The sequence below is a fragment of the Lichenostomus cassidix genome, chromosome 3 (genome assembly GCF_008360975.1).
Source record: "Lichenostomus cassidix isolate B80296 chromosome 3, HeHo_3.0, whole genome shotgun sequence".
Taxonomy (NCBI): Eukaryota; Metazoa; Chordata; class Aves; order Passeriformes; family Meliphagidae; genus Lichenostomus; species Lichenostomus cassidix.
This window is the reverse complement of record NC_139483.1, coordinates 49,498,067-49,513,157: the sequence shown is the minus strand read 5'-3', so window position 1 is coordinate 49,513,157 and position 15,091 is coordinate 49,498,067. Positions and strand designations below refer to the sequence as shown.

Below are 15,091 nucleotides of genomic sequence, written 5' to 3'. Positions count from 1 at the left end.
GCCTCTCACACGACCCGCTAAGCCGTGACGGCCGTGGCGGCAGGGCAACTGAGCATCCCCTGACTTACTGGGCAGCTTCCCCACGCAGTCCCGGCCGAGCCGGAGAGCGGAACGCGCGCGCCCCGGGCAGCACCGGCCGGAGGGGCGCCGCCTGCCCGCGCCGCCACACCCCCAGGGGGCGCTGCCGCGCACGGCCGGGCCCAGGGGCGGGGCCGGGGCGCGCGGGCCACTACCGCCACTGCCGCCCCCTGCACCCAGGGCGCCGCAGATGGCGCTGGCGCGGCACCGCGGGGCGGGGCGGGGGCGGGGCGGGGGCGGGGCGGAGCGCCGTAGGCCCTTCTCGCCGCTAGCCCCGCCCCTGGGCCCGGCGCTTCCGCCGCCGCCGCCGGCACGGAGGGGGCGGGCTGCCCGCGGCGCTGGGCGCTCCCCACGCCTCCCTTTCCGGGCGGCGGCGCGCGCAGGCGCGGGGGAGGCGCGCAGGCGCGCGGGCGGGCGGCGGGGGGAAGGTGCGAGCAGCCGCCCGCGCGCGGCCGCCGGCGGCGCGTGTGTCCCGTGTGCGCCCCCAGCACCGCCGCACCGCCGCCTGCCCCCGCCCCGCCGCCGGATGCGGCTGATCCGCGCCGCTGAAACATGGAGGGGGTGACGCTGAGCGAGGCGGAGCAGCGCTACTACTGCGATCTCTTCTCCTACTGCGACACCGAGAGCACCAAGAAGGTGGCGTCCAACGGGCGCGTCCTGGAGCTCTTCCGCGCCGCGCAGCTGCCCAACGACGTGGTCATGCAGGTACGGCCGCCGCCGCGGGGCCCCCGGGGGTCGCCGGGCCCGGGCACCGCCCCGCCGTGCCGGGATGGCCCCGTCCTGGCCCTGCCCCTCCGCCCGGCCCTCGCCCCCTGCCCGCCCCGCAGCCCTCGGGCGGCCTTGGGCGGGGGTCGTCCCGCCGGCGGGGACTCGGTCACGGAATCGTTGCAGTTGGAAGGGACTTCTGGAGATCATCTCATGCAGCCCCCTGCCGAGGCAGGGTCACCTAGGGCAGGTGACACAGGAGCTCATCCAGGTGGGGTTTGAATGTCTTCAGATAGGGAAACTCTGCGACCTCCCTGGGCCCCTTCTTCCAGTGCTCTGCCACCCTCAGTGTAAGGAAGCTTTCCCTCGTGTTGAGGTGAAGCTCCTTGTGTTTTAGTCTATGGCCATTGCTCCTCATCCTGTCGCTGGGCAGCGCTGAAAGAGTCTGGCACCATCCCCTCAACACCCGTCTTTGAGCTATTTATAATCATTAATGAGATCTTCACTCAGTCTTCTGTAGACTAAACAGGTCCAGCTCCGTCAGTCTGTTCTGATCAGAGATCTCCAGACCCTCATCACCTTTGTATCTCTCCGCTGGACCCTCTCTCTTAGCTCCTTGTCTTTCTTTTACTGAGGAGCCCAGAACTGGACACGGTCGAGCTCCCCGCACCGAGCAGGGAGCTATTGTCTGGCCGGCCACCTGAGCCCCTCCGGCGGCAAGGGAAAGGCAGGGGCCACAGCGAGTTCTGTGCTGAGCACCCTGTGCCAAGCCTCCCCTCCCCTTACGTACCTCCGACTGCAGGGCTGGGAAGGGGCTGCTGCTGTCTCTGTTGGCAGCATCCAGCAGCTGATAACAATTCCATGCCGATAGAGGCCATCCAAAACATGAGAACCCCTGAGTGTTTTGGGAGGGCGGGTGAGATTTGCCTCACAATCTACTGATGAAGAGCAGCACAGAAGGAAATCTGGGTTTGTGTCTTTGGGAGCTGCTGACACTGGTCCACTTCACCTAAGCCATGTAGTCTTTTTTGGACGTCGCTTGCCAGCAGGAAGTAACTTACCTGTAGTCATCCAGTTCTAACAATGAAAAATGTGGTGTTAAGACTGAGGTGCGTCCATACTTGCAATATTTGTGTGCACAATTTTAGCACTTCCTTGGCCAGGTTACATCTAAAAGGTGTAGCAGTATTGCAGAGCTGCCTGCATAGGAAAGGGAAAGTCTACTTTATGTGCTTGTGTCATTATTTGAGGAACATATTCCCAGTGAACCATTCTTATTAACAGCTATTTGTAATAATTTGCTGTTTCTGCAGTTCCCTCTGTCATTGTTCAGTGCTTTAAAGTTTACGTAGCCTTTTGAGCTGCTGTGGGTAAAGCTGTATTTGGAAAGCTGTGTTGCCTTTTATTAAGTTTCATCCTCAGCCTAGTGAGATAAGCAGCCCTTTTAACAAAGTATTAAACTTGCTGTTGCTAGAAAGGAAGTACACAAATTGCAGGATACTGAAATTCAGTGCCAGGAGAACACTTACTGACTAGGGTTACTGTTGGTGTGTTTTGGGCCTCCCAGCTTGGTTAGTTAAAATGAATTTAAGACACAGAGAAGTGGAAGAGGGCTGAATAAGAAGTGGTTCTTCCTGGCAAACCAGTAATCTCTTATTTGATGACTTGCTAGACTGGACTGAATGGTAAGAGAGTCTGCATGCTCAGTATTATGAGTAAGGTTTCTCAGGGGCTACCCACTGCTGCTTTTTGTGTATGGCCCACCAATTTCAGAAGAATCATCCCAGGGAAAGTGAATGTTTACGTATTTGCTGTATTTAAAAATTTCTTTTACATGGAACTTGTCTGGATCAGCATAGTAAGCTAGTGCTAGAGATTTTGTTTTATACAGGAATTTAGTGCAAGAACTTGGAAAGACTTGGAATTTTGAATACAAGTGTCCACAGATTATATCCTTATCTTTTGCAGAGGAGGTCAGATATTTTCCTGCAAAGTAGACTGCGTCTGAAGAAGAGAGACTACTCGGGCGTCATTCCATGGGTCCTAAATAAATTAACTCAAGAAGCAGACCTGGCTTATCACTGTAGGGATCTCAAGGAGAACCTTGCAGTTAAAATGGCAAACAAGATATTAGATTGCCTGAGGAATGAGACTGTAAATAGTACAAAGAAAGTTGAAATGCCCTTAGCGGTTTGACCCATTATAAGTATCTTGTGCAATCACAGTTGGTCACCTGTAAAGTACCTTGTACTTCAAAAAGAATTTAGTTGTCTAGTTATTTTCTGTTCTTCTGGAAGTATGGCTCTACCTTAGGTTAACACAGGCATGAATATATTGGATTGGGGTTCTTCAAAGGGAAATCACATTTGGTGCTTTGGAAGCTGAAACTATGTAACTTAAACCTCAAGATGACATAGCTTGAGAAAATAGGAAACCCTGTGAAGGAGACAGAATTTCTTTTGACCACATGGTGCTGTGTTTTTACCTGTTCATTCGAAGCACCTGATGCTTGTGGGGAAATGAACTCGGTTCAGTTACCCAATCGTTACATAATCTTGGAATGCAGCTGTAGTACTGGTCACATGAATGCTAAGTACGTTTGTAGGTGTGCAAAACATAGCATAAAATTGTTGCTCTTCAAGCTGAAGGGGACCAAGTAGTCCTGAGGAGCTACCTCAGAGTTTTTCCTCTTCAGTACTGCAGGTTGGTAGGTACCTTTGAATAGTTCAGAACTGATTCCATTAGAAATGAATGACAGTTGCGTTTTTAGACTCATGGCTTGTTTTGCTTGCAAATCTGTTGTCTAAAGGCTGGCTATATGTGCAGCCTTTTTTGCAAAGAGTTGCGTCTTTGTGAGAGATCTGTCTCACAGGAGCAAAGGTCAATAGTGTGTCTCATTGTTCCTAATCAATTTCATTTCTCCCTCTGAGGGACATTGTCAGCCGCCTGTTAGGTGGGGATAAATGAACATATAGAAGACTGAAACAGTTATGGGTGTTGTATACAAAGCTACAGCGTCCTGGAGAAGAAAAGCTAGGTGTTCATTTTGTACACATCCACAAAAGGATAGTTTTATTATCAGAATAAAAAATACCACACCAAAGACGTTCACACAAGAACACCACTCTCTGTTAGCTCACATTTCTTTTTATGCACATCCCTGAAATGAGCATTAAGGTAGAAGACTTGTGTAAAAGAGTGAATAAAAGTACTTGTGTTGCGGTAAGAAGTCCAGCTACTTTACAACAGTTACACGAGTCTTCAGATCGCTCTCAGGGTGTGGTTTCACATTGCAGCTGACAAAAATGTAATGGTGAGTTGCCACTGAAGGAGGTGGTTCTGTCTTCCCTCAGCCATGTGATCCTTCTCGTTGCAAAGACTCTAGTGCCTGTCCGGTCCTGTTGTACACTGGCATCAGGGGCTGTGTAGGCAGAAAATTATTCACACATTTTTGTTTATAACTCTGTATCAAGTGAGGTTGAATGAATGTCAGTGCTAGCACAAGAAAAGAGACAGGAAAACTCTTTGACAGAGGGGAAGTAGAGAATTTTCTTTGTTCTAGAGCAATTGGGTGTTTTAGTTGTGACCTGGCATGGAGTTTGTGATAAACCACTGGTAGATGGAGCTTGCTCTGGCTTTCCTTTGAACAGACAGTGAGCTGGTCCAAGGAGCTTGTTGGGTCAAAAGTTAGGAGGTTTTATCAAAGTTAATTTTCACTTTTTCTGAATTTGTACTCCTGGTTATGAATCACAGAAATTTCACCAGACAAGAAGCAAGTCAATGGTGCAGATGATACTCATCTGAAATTAGAGTCAAAGCATCTTGCTTTAAAATACAACATTATTATAAAACTACAAATATATGAGTATTGGCATGTATTTTCTCTAAATTGAATGAACTGTCATCTTCAGTGCTGGCATTGTGCAACACTGTTACCTGACTTCTGATGTAGTGTTAGAAAGTCTTTGAAATGACTTTCAATCGAACAATTATGTCCAGTTATGTAAACTACAGTAGGCTTCCATTAGTCCAGTAAAAACTTAGTGTAAAGCTATTTTTGGCTCTTGTTAGCCACTTTCAAGCTTTTTGTTTGTTTTTAAAGAGTCTTTACAGACAGATCAGTTTTCCTTGTTCTTCTTTCATTGATTGAAAAAAACCACTTTTTGGTTGTCTACCTCAATTCTCTGTCAGAGTTTGCTTCCTTCACATCAAAAGCTGTAAGAAAGTGTGTACCCACCCATGATGCAGCTGCTTCATTGAGAAGCCCAGACTGAGCTTAGAGCCTCATTCATCAGCTATAGTTTCTGCACTGTGCAGGAAAACAACAAAGGTGCATGCATGTGCTGGCTTCTGTTGTTCTTGAGGTGGTAGCTTTTGGCAAATGCCAGAGCTCATCTGACAGGCAGCACAATTATAAATGGGATTACAATCCATATGCAGAACATGGAAAAATGAAATTGCAGGTTCTTGATTTAAAAATATGGCTTCTGTGTTGGAAAATGAATGTAGAGAGAAAGGGATCTAAGAAAATAACAGCTTGTTCACAATTGTCATTGTTGCAGTTACTGTTTGGGTGAATTTTCCTACAGAAAGACTACCTGTTTGTCAAATCAGTGCAGTCTGCTAAATACCAGCTTTGAATGGAAGCTGAGCCAGGGCATGCTTAGGGTTGCCTGTGTGGTAGAGACATGCAGAAGACTCAAATTCATTCTGGTTAATTTGCTGAATTTATTATTCTTTCAGAATTAATGGGGTTAGAAATTAGAATTCCTTACAAATGGCAAATTTCATGCCTTCCTTTCAGTTATAGAAATTTGGAGTATATTTAAAAATAATAGCACTTTTAGATCTTTAAAAAATGTACAATGTGTAAAAAGCTTTTTTCTCCTAATACTGACCTATAACTAGACTGCAACAAGCCCAAATTAAAACAAGTCACTTTATTTAATCCAGCTCATGCATTTTGTTTGGGGTTTTTTATTATTATTATTTTAAATCTTATATTAAAATGTCTCATAGGAAGGATTTAATGTTAGTTTAGATTTCTTCTGAGGCAATATTCACAACTGGTCATTATCAAGGTATTCTTCCAGTGTAGATACCTCTAACTATAGCAATTTTCTTACTAATCTGTAGTATTTTTTTAGGCTGAGCACCATAAAAGTGATGAATCTGTGGACTTTTGATTATAATCTTACATAATTTACATATAATTTTTATATATTTATATATTTTCTTATAAAATATGTTTGTACATATTTTTGGTACACTGTATCCCCATTCTCATTTAGTAAACAAGAGTTGTTAAAAACCTGTTGTAAATAGAAACAGTGCCTGGATCTGCAGTTAAAAATATCTGATTTGTGAAGTACCTATTTTTCCCTTCAAATGTCTCTATAATAGAGTATTCTCCTTTCAGTTTAGCAGTAGGTTAGCTTTGATTCTCTGTATTGATGAGATACTTAAGCAGTGTACTTTCTGTTAGTGCTGGGAATTACTTTTAGTTTGCTGTTTATCCTGTGAATTGTACTTTGAGTTTCTGCAGAATTCTGGTAAAAATGTTTTAGTGATGTTACTTTTACAGAGACTATAGTGGGCTGAAAATTAATTTCTTTTTACAGTTAATTAGATGGAGTGGTCTATATCTCAGCAGCATTTAGGAAGAGAACAGTCATTGTTTTTGAAACAAAAGACACGAAGTTAATGGCAAAACTTTAGGACTGTAGATTAAGTCAGACTTATATTTGTTTTTAGTGGACTTCTTGGTGTAATTGGTTTTGAGCCTTTGAAATTGACTAGTATTCATACTGTACAGTCACTTAATAAATAATTCCTTCATAATTCTGTATGCCAACACAGCACTCAGATAATTTCAAGTATCACAGCTCAGCTTTGTTTGAAAACAGTTTATTCTTTTCTTTTTAAACATGTTGTCAGATTACAGCAGGGGTGATTAATATCCTTTCTGACATGACTGGATAGAATTCTAGAATCAGAAATATCAGGGCCATTGGCAAATGCAACTGTCTTAGAATCAAGTTGTCTGTACAGAATTATGGATTGTCAATTTGATCTTTTACTGGTAAAAATGATTCTTTTGTAATAGGAGTTTTAAGTACTTCACTGACTGTGAAAAACGGCAAACATACTTTCATCTTAGTCTAATCTTCAGTAAATGTTACTGCAGATACTGTGAAATTATAGGACTTTGCTGGCAGTCTCTATGACTTTTCAGCTATATTTACTAACTTTCAAAATATTAGTCCTTGCAGACAAGTTTCCTACCTATTAGGTCATAAATACTTGCTGTTAAGATTAGTCCTCCTTGTAGAATTCCTAGATGTCAAATTGGAGTTCAGCTCTTCTTTTAAAACAAGAGTTTGAAGACTGAAGTGAATGTGGGAGAAATATGTTGACTATCAAAGTTTTCTCACTGAAGTTCCAGTAATGATTAATGTAAGAATATATTTCCCTCTTACTCTCTTTCCTTTAGCATTTCTGTTGACCATAAGGGTATTCTTAAGCCAGCAGTGTAATTGTTTCTAAATTAATGTACCAAGTTGGTGATCATATTCATGACTTGCTTGTTTCTTCACGTGGGGTTAGTGTCTGAAGAGTTAAATTATCCCTACACTTGTTATACAAAAAGTACAACATAACTTAGGCATGTCTGACTGTGTATAGGAACTGTGTTTTGATAGGTTAAAAGACTTGGAAAAGATGACAGTCTGACCTGAATTTCTGGAATGATTGACTTCTGATGTCTAAACTGCTTTTGAAGAATGGTAACAGAGCAATGAGTAGGCTCAGTTTTGAATATATCTTTCAATTTCAGTAGTCTCAGAAAAGAGTGACCGGGCCTGAGCTGTGTAAAATTTTAGCATTAGATGCTGACTGATTCCTGCTGCAGATTAGTAGTTGAGAATTTTTTAGAAAAGTCTATTAGTATTACAATAGTGTGAATTACTTGTTTTTTCTGATTTGAAGCATCTTAAATAATTTAAGACCTAGTGTTAACAATGGAGTCTCAAGTGTAGCTCTGTAAATGTAAAGTTTTTAGAACTTTAACCAAGGTTTGTTTACACTTTGATAGACACGTCCTTAGGGCTTGTAGGCCTCAGTGGGAGGAGGAGAGCAGTGCAAAGCTAAGTAACTAATTAACGCTGCTCAGGTTGATGCTCAGACGATAAAAGATAGAAATGGGAAAGGAGTGTAAAGTAATGGACACAGTAGCGTCAGGTAAACTTACATGGAGGTGCTCAGGAATAACAGAAACAGACCAGAACAGTCGTATTTGTCAAGGCACAGCATGACCACTAATTCTGGGATCAGAGAATGCCTTGATCTTCATTTCATATTAACAAAAAAACCAGAAGCTTGTGTTCGTTCTTCGGGGTTTTTCTCTGTTGGAATTGTTCTAGCATAGTAATGGAAGGTGATGTGTGGGGAAAATGTTAAAAACTGAAAAAGAAAATAATTATTAGCAAGGAATATCAATCACTGGAATACTTAAATTATAAAGAAGGTCTGAAAAGAAAGAAAATACAGAGGTGCCTCTCTTCAGCATTTAGTATGACAGGAAAAATAATCAGCTTAATGCTGTATGGCAGGAGTATCCACAATTAGAATATCTGTGAAATATCTCTCCAGTGCCTGCTGAAGGTAGATGCTTTCTTGGTAATTATATGCAAGTAGTTCCATTCATTTGTTTATGCTATGAGAGATAAATTACACTTTGAAGATCAGCAGAGCTTCAGAAGTTATTTACTCATGTAAACTTCAACCATAAGATAAAGCAAACAACACAAAGTGAGGACAAACTTGGTTAGTCTTCATAAGTATTCAGCTGGTCTTTTAATTATTGCAAGAATAAGACCAAGTGCCTCAAAAGATTACAGACAAAGAATGTCATTCCTTGTGTGCCAGCTGGGACTTGTTTGCCATTTCTGCTTCAGGGTTTGCTTGTCAAAAACATAAACCGCAGACTTAAAAACAAGTACTAGATACCTGATGTTGGCCAGTGAGAGATGTATGCTATAAGATCCATTGCAGTTTATTCCTAAAAATTTGTACTTTTGTGAATAAAGCCTGTGAGTAAATAACTTCTGAAGCTCTGCTGAGGTGTTTGTTGGTTGTACAGTAGACAGATTCAGTTTAATAAAAGAGAAAATAACTAACACAGTAACTTCTTGGCTTCCTGAGTGGAGTAATCGTATTATGTGACCAGATAAATGAGCAGCAGTTAGTGCTTAGGAATGGGCAACTGCTGCTGAGAGCAGAGGAGGGAGGAGCTATTTAGGTTAAGCAGTAATGTAAAATTACATAGTAAGAGAACACAGGTATGTGGAGTATCTCACTGTAAAAGAGCCTCTTGTTATGCATGAAAAATTAGAAATGGTTCTTGTAGTTCCCCAGGCTGTCTTTTGCTGCTTCAGATGGTTTTTGGTTTTTTTGGTTTTTTTTTGTTTTTTTTGTTTTTAATTTCCAGTTCTTCTGGCTGCTTTATTACAATTTCTGTTTGTAAAGTGTCTTTCTCATGAACACTACTCTGCCAGAAAAACAGCAGTAGAGAAAGTCTTAATACAAGTGAAGATCAACTCTGCCTTGAGGACTTCCCGGTGTGACTTTTTGCCTGGGAGGGTGGTAGTTGCTTTCTAAGTGAGTGTTCGTTTGGCTGTATTTTCCAATGTTGGTGCTATTGAACATATCAGAAGGGTCTACAAATCTTTATCCTGCTCTCTTTTTGAGGGTGTTTGACAGTGTTTTCTTTGAGTTGTAGTTAAGTAGGACAGGCTATTAGTCTAGATATTTGGAAAAGTAGCCCCTCTTAAGTCAGGATCTTAGAGTTGTAGGCAGGGTGCATCTGATTCATCCTTGTGGATTGATGGATGGTGTTGCCATCTACTACCAAATCAGAAGGGAATTGCTGACCTCTGGAGAGCCATGGAGCTCTGCATGAGACACTCTGCAGGTTAAGATTCATGTGTAGGGCTTGTAACAGCTTTGGCAGGAGCTGTTAGTAAGACCACAAACTTTGATTGCAAATGGAAAAATCAAAAAAGCTGCTACTGCATTAGGAAGTGTCTTTAATAAATTATGCTAATCCACCCTGAATCTGTGTGCTACCAGGGACAAGAAGAGATGTTGCAGACCACTTCTGGAATGGGTCAGGGTCAGGAATTACCTGAGGTATAACTGGTTCAAAAAGCACCACCAATAGTAAAAGTTCTGTGCGGTTTTTGTGTGTGGTGGTCAGCATATTCACTTGTTAAGAATTTACTATCTGTCATAAATCAGAGTTTTAAATTTCCAGTGAATTTTAGTGCTTTTCTATTAACAAAATGAAAGCATGACTCCAAATCTGCCAACCCTTACTAAGGGAGTGAACATGCTTGTAAAACAGATCCCAAAGTACAGGGGCAGAATAATTCCTCTGAGCCTTAAAATACTGGGTCATTTTTGAGCAGCTAATTGTTTCTGATGTGATTAATTCTGAAATTTCATTTAACTGAAACAGATGTATGTTTGACACTGAAATGACCTGTGGAATGGGAAATTTTAGTTCTAATATCTATAGAGAATTAATTGTCCAAGCTGATGAGTATCTTTTCTTCCTGATGGCATTTTAGCAGTCTGCTTCTACTGTGGATGTGTGCAGTGTGAAAATCAAGGGTGGAGAAGTATTAGGAGAAGCTCAGACAGTAGGAGACTCTAAATAGCTCATTGTCAGAGAGTCTGTGTTTCCTTGGAAATCCTCCAGAACTATTGGTTTTACTTCTTTCAAAGCCTGTGTTCTGAAGCCAGGTTTGTGGCATTGACTGAGATGCATCTTCATGGAACAATCAGTAAAACCTTGCTATTTGTTATGCAACAAAGTACAGTAACATCCTAAATATACTCTGTGTCTTGGAATTCTTAGTATCAACTGATTAACTATATTTACTACAATTCCTAAGTGCCTAATAAGATAAATGTATATATTAGAGATAATTCTCCACTTGCTGTTCAGCACATGAACATTTTCTGCTTTACATTGACTGAATATTAAATAAAGCAGTATTTGTTATCCTTCGTAGATGCATTTTGGATAGGTGTAAGACTATTTAAATGTTTGCAATGTGCTGAAACAGAATTCAGAGCGGTACTTGGACTGTTTCTTTTAGCGGCGTTCTTTTTTTGTCCTGTCTACAATTGTTTTTTTTATTTGTGTCCCACGTTGTGCAAAGCTTTGTGGAGCCATGCGGAGAACTGGGTCAGAGACTTGACTTGGTTAAAAATAACTCATCAAAAGAAGGATCTTTGTCAGTTCTCTGTCCTGTTCCTGTTGCACAGTGCTGTCAACAACTGTTGCATCTGAGAAGCTACTGGTCAAGTGAGATTTTTGAAGAGAAGTTAAAAATTCTAACTAATATTAGCAGGCTAATCAGTATTGCTTTGTCCAGTTGACAATAGATGAGAGACTGTAGTTGGAAAACTGCCAGGCTGTGGTCAGCAATTAGTGAGGTCGATTGAGATAAATGAACTGACAGGAATTGATCTAACAGCAGTTGCAGAATAACATGATTAGAAGATAACGATTTGTGAGGAAAGAAATGTGTTCAAGCTAGGAAAACAACGAGTGAAGGAGATTTTCGTAGTTCTTCGGTAGGTCAGGGTTTTTTTCTACTACAATAGCAATGGCTAGGAAACATTTTTTCAACTAACGTTATACATCCCTGAATTACATTCCACTCTAGAGATGTGGTTAATTTTTGTTGTAGCTGAGGTGAGTGGATTATGTGACTTCAGGAGAGCACTGTTGTAGGACAGTGTTTTCTAGTACCCAATTTGAAGTTGTATTTCAATAAATTTTTAAATTGGAAAACATTCTGTCATATGTTTTAAGTCTGCAGAGAGCTTTAGAATTCTCACAAATGAACTGCTGCATATGAGATACAAAAATAACATTGTTGATGTGATGATTTTTTTCATTTTAAACTGTGAATTAAAATCAATCCATAGTCAGTTACATTTTTATTAACTAACAAAACTGAAGCAAGATAGTTAATTATATTTTTTTTTTATCTGAAGCAAACTTTTTTAATGTATTGCTTGTTTTTAATTTGGAGGTTATTGTTAATATACACTGTAAAACTCAATCATTTCCTGAATATTGAAGCACAAGTATATCATATGGTTTGGTTTAACTCAAGTTTGTATCAAACACTGTATCATGAATGTGAAAACTTGTTTTGTATTTCTGGTGCATGGTTTACATGGTATTGCTCATGGTGATTGTTTAAACATAAGAGAAAACTTTCTTACTGTAAAGGTGATCACACACTTAAAGAGGTTGTCTAGAGAGGTTGTAGAGTCTCCCTACTGGGATATACTCAAAATCCCAATTGAACACAGTCCAAAGCAACTACTGTAGCTGAGCCTGCTTTGAGCAGGGGGAGGGGAGCAAATAATCTCGAGAGGACCTTTCCAAGTTCAACTATTGTGTGATTCTATGTGGGGTTTCTTTGTGTTTAACAATTTTCATGTTTGTATTCTTGGTGTAAGAATCTTCTTTTAATAAACCATGTCCTAATTTGGATGAGGTGATGCAAAAGGTCCTCCTCTCAGTTTGTTCACTCTGCCTCCCAGTAGCGCACATCATGTGTGTTTTAACTTCCAGCCTGCAAAAGCTGTTCAGGTCTTGCCTCTTGCCACCCTCTGCTATGGAACAGTAGGTACTTTAGTAGTTCTCTCCAAGCAGATGAAATATTTTTATCTTTACTGTGTAGGTGGCATGCATGTTACTTCATTTATTGTTTTAGCATTGAAGTCATCCCTGTTTAAGTATTGTTGTACTTTTGCATGAATAATGTTTACAGATAATGGGTTTGATTTGCCTTGTAGAAGAACCTGGGGGCAGGGAGACTGTGGTATTCTGGAAGACTCTCCCAGAGAGATTTTCTGTGTTTTGGAAAGTGTGTTTCAGTACATTTGATAGATGTATGATTTTTTCCACTTCACGTGGAATTTGTAAAGGTTCACAAACCTCTCAAAGTTCGAGGGCCTCTTATTTGAAACCTGTAAGGGTTCCAGAAGGTATCTACTTGAAACAGTGCCCTTTAATAACATACTCATTGTAACAATGTCTGGTTTGTGCCAACTCCTCGTATTGCTGATGCTGTTGTTAGATCTTTGCAGTAGGATGACCAAGCGTGCAGTTTTATAATTTATACCTTCTACATATATATGTTTTTGTGGGGGTTTTGTCTGTTTGTTTGGAGGGTTTTTGGTGGTTTTTGTATCAATGGCTTCCAATTCTGGAGCCTCACAGAGTTGTTGGCCTTACTCTGGTTAATTGCAGTAGTGTGACCTCAGGATCTTCATATCTAAGGAGATTAAAACCATTTTGAAGCATTTTGTCTTGAAAATGGCTCTACATTCCTTGAAGAGTTTAGGGAAATTCCTTATCCTCTCTCTTCTTAAGCAGATGAAAGCCCTAAACCTAAATCTCAGAGAAGCAATCCTTTGATAGTTTTTTATTCTTATTATTCCCCACCCCCCGTTCACTATAGCTTATTACCTGTTGCATGTTTAAATCCTGCTTCAAGGAGATTCCAGGTACACTGTTTTGAGTATGTTTAAGCATGCTGTCATTCAGCAGAGGAGTCTCCACTAGGTGTTTGCAGCTAATGATTTTACTCAACCTTCAGTCATGTTTCTAATTAGGTTATATTCTGTATTTGAAACAGAGCATTCCTTTAGCTAGCTGTGAGTGGATTTGATGCCTACTTGTTCAGCAGCAGAAGAGTATTTTGTGGGGGGAGGGTGGAGGGTTAGGATTGTTTTGTATCCTTAGCTTTTTCCTTTTCTTGATACTTATATCTGGTGTATTTGTGTGTATATTTACCTCAAATCCATGCTTGCCTTTCCTTTGTCATGCTTGCCTGTCACAGTTGCTTAATTATTAATTCAGGTTTTGACTGAAGGTTTTTTTCTATCTGGCCATACTGACAAGCTCCAAAAGAAGGTAATTTGTAGTTCAGCATTGGCTTTGCAATTTTACAAAGCCATTGCTACCTAATGATTCCATAAGCTCAAAATACCTGTATCATTACTTCTTTTTGTAAGACTTATGAGAGTCTGATTAACTCATCTGTTGGTGCTAGGCCATTGGATCCACAAGCTTTTTCTATTTTGGGTGTACTCAAGTATGTGGATGTTCCTTCGGTCTTCCAGCATGCAGTGTTTTAAAAAAAGTAATTGCTCTTGCTATCACACTGGTTTTGATTGCTAGCTGTCTCTTGAATCTCCACTCCTTTAGCTCTGCTAGTTATTTAAACTCAGTATAATTATTTTTGGCATTGGGTTAAGTAAAGGTTTAGATGTTGGTGGCTCCGTTTTTATTTGAATTGTCATCTGTCAATTTACATTGTCACTTCTTTCCTGGTAGCACTTTTTGTAGTCCAGCCAACCTGTTGAAACTAGTGTCTTCTATTGAACTGTATTGAATTATTTTCTTTTATTTAATGAATTTTGGAAAATGCCCCGTTATCCCCTGACTTCTCGCCAGACATCATGCAGCAGAAATACTACAATGGGGAAATAAAAATAACACAAGAGCTGTGGGACAGTATGTTAAGTGTGATGCAGACACAGCCAAGTGATTTAATGCAGAAGTTTTTCTCCAGCAGGATTTGAGCTACATATACAGTCCTAGACCTGCTCATCCTTTTGGGACTTCTTTGGAGCTAAGTGTTTGTCAAGTTCCCACACCTTCCTGTGACAGGTTTTACAGCAGCTTATTTGCATGATGTTCCAGAATGCTGGTGTATGGCAAGGAGATACCCAAAATTCTTGTTAAGCTGTATGTAGCTCAGTTTAGTTGGTAAACTCATCTGATTCATTGTATGGAGTTACTGAAGTCTGTTTTCAATTCCAGTGGTGCTGAAGTACACAGGCTAACAGCTTGGGCATCAGGTGGCTCAGTTATTGCTGTGTGAAAATGGAGCTCATTTCTTCAGCAGGAACTTGCCTGCCAGCAGGGCTCCTCTGCCCTCAGAACTGGGTCTTCTAGAAGATGGGAAACCTTTCAGGATCTCTTTCTCTAAGTCCAGTAATAGTACATCCCAGTAGTTAGGAAAATGAGTAGATGTGATGAGACCAGATTTGCCAACAAGAGAGCATGACTGAGGTCAGGTGGGAAGCGTGAGGACAGAAATGAATGCCCATGGATGTAAATTAGTCTGGGATTCTCTGCATTGATGTTCACAGGCAAAGTCTCATGGACTTTTGTGCCTGAAATAAGATTGAAGGAGAGAAACTAGAAGTA

The 15,091-nt window shown here is 41.2% G+C and overlaps 1 protein-coding gene across 4 annotated transcripts in view; it reads left to right on the top strand.

Annotated features, from left to right (window-relative positions):
• The first annotated feature begins 474 nt into the window (after window positions 1-474).
• The window catches only part of REPS1 (RALBP1 associated Eps domain containing 1), a 64,279-nt gene continuing 49,662 nt past the window's right edge, over window positions 475-15,091 (top strand). For 3 of the 4 annotated variants that reach the window (XM_085055694.1, XM_085055693.1, XM_085055691.1), the window contains exon 1: window positions 476-783. In XM_085055694.1, coding sequence (XP_084911820.1) covers window positions 631-783 — 153 coding nt within the window. In that variant the 5' untranslated portion in view covers window positions 476-630. Of the gene's footprint in view, window positions 784-15,091 lie in introns of all 4 variants that reach the window. The other variant, XM_085055692.1, reaches the window with a different exon arrangement.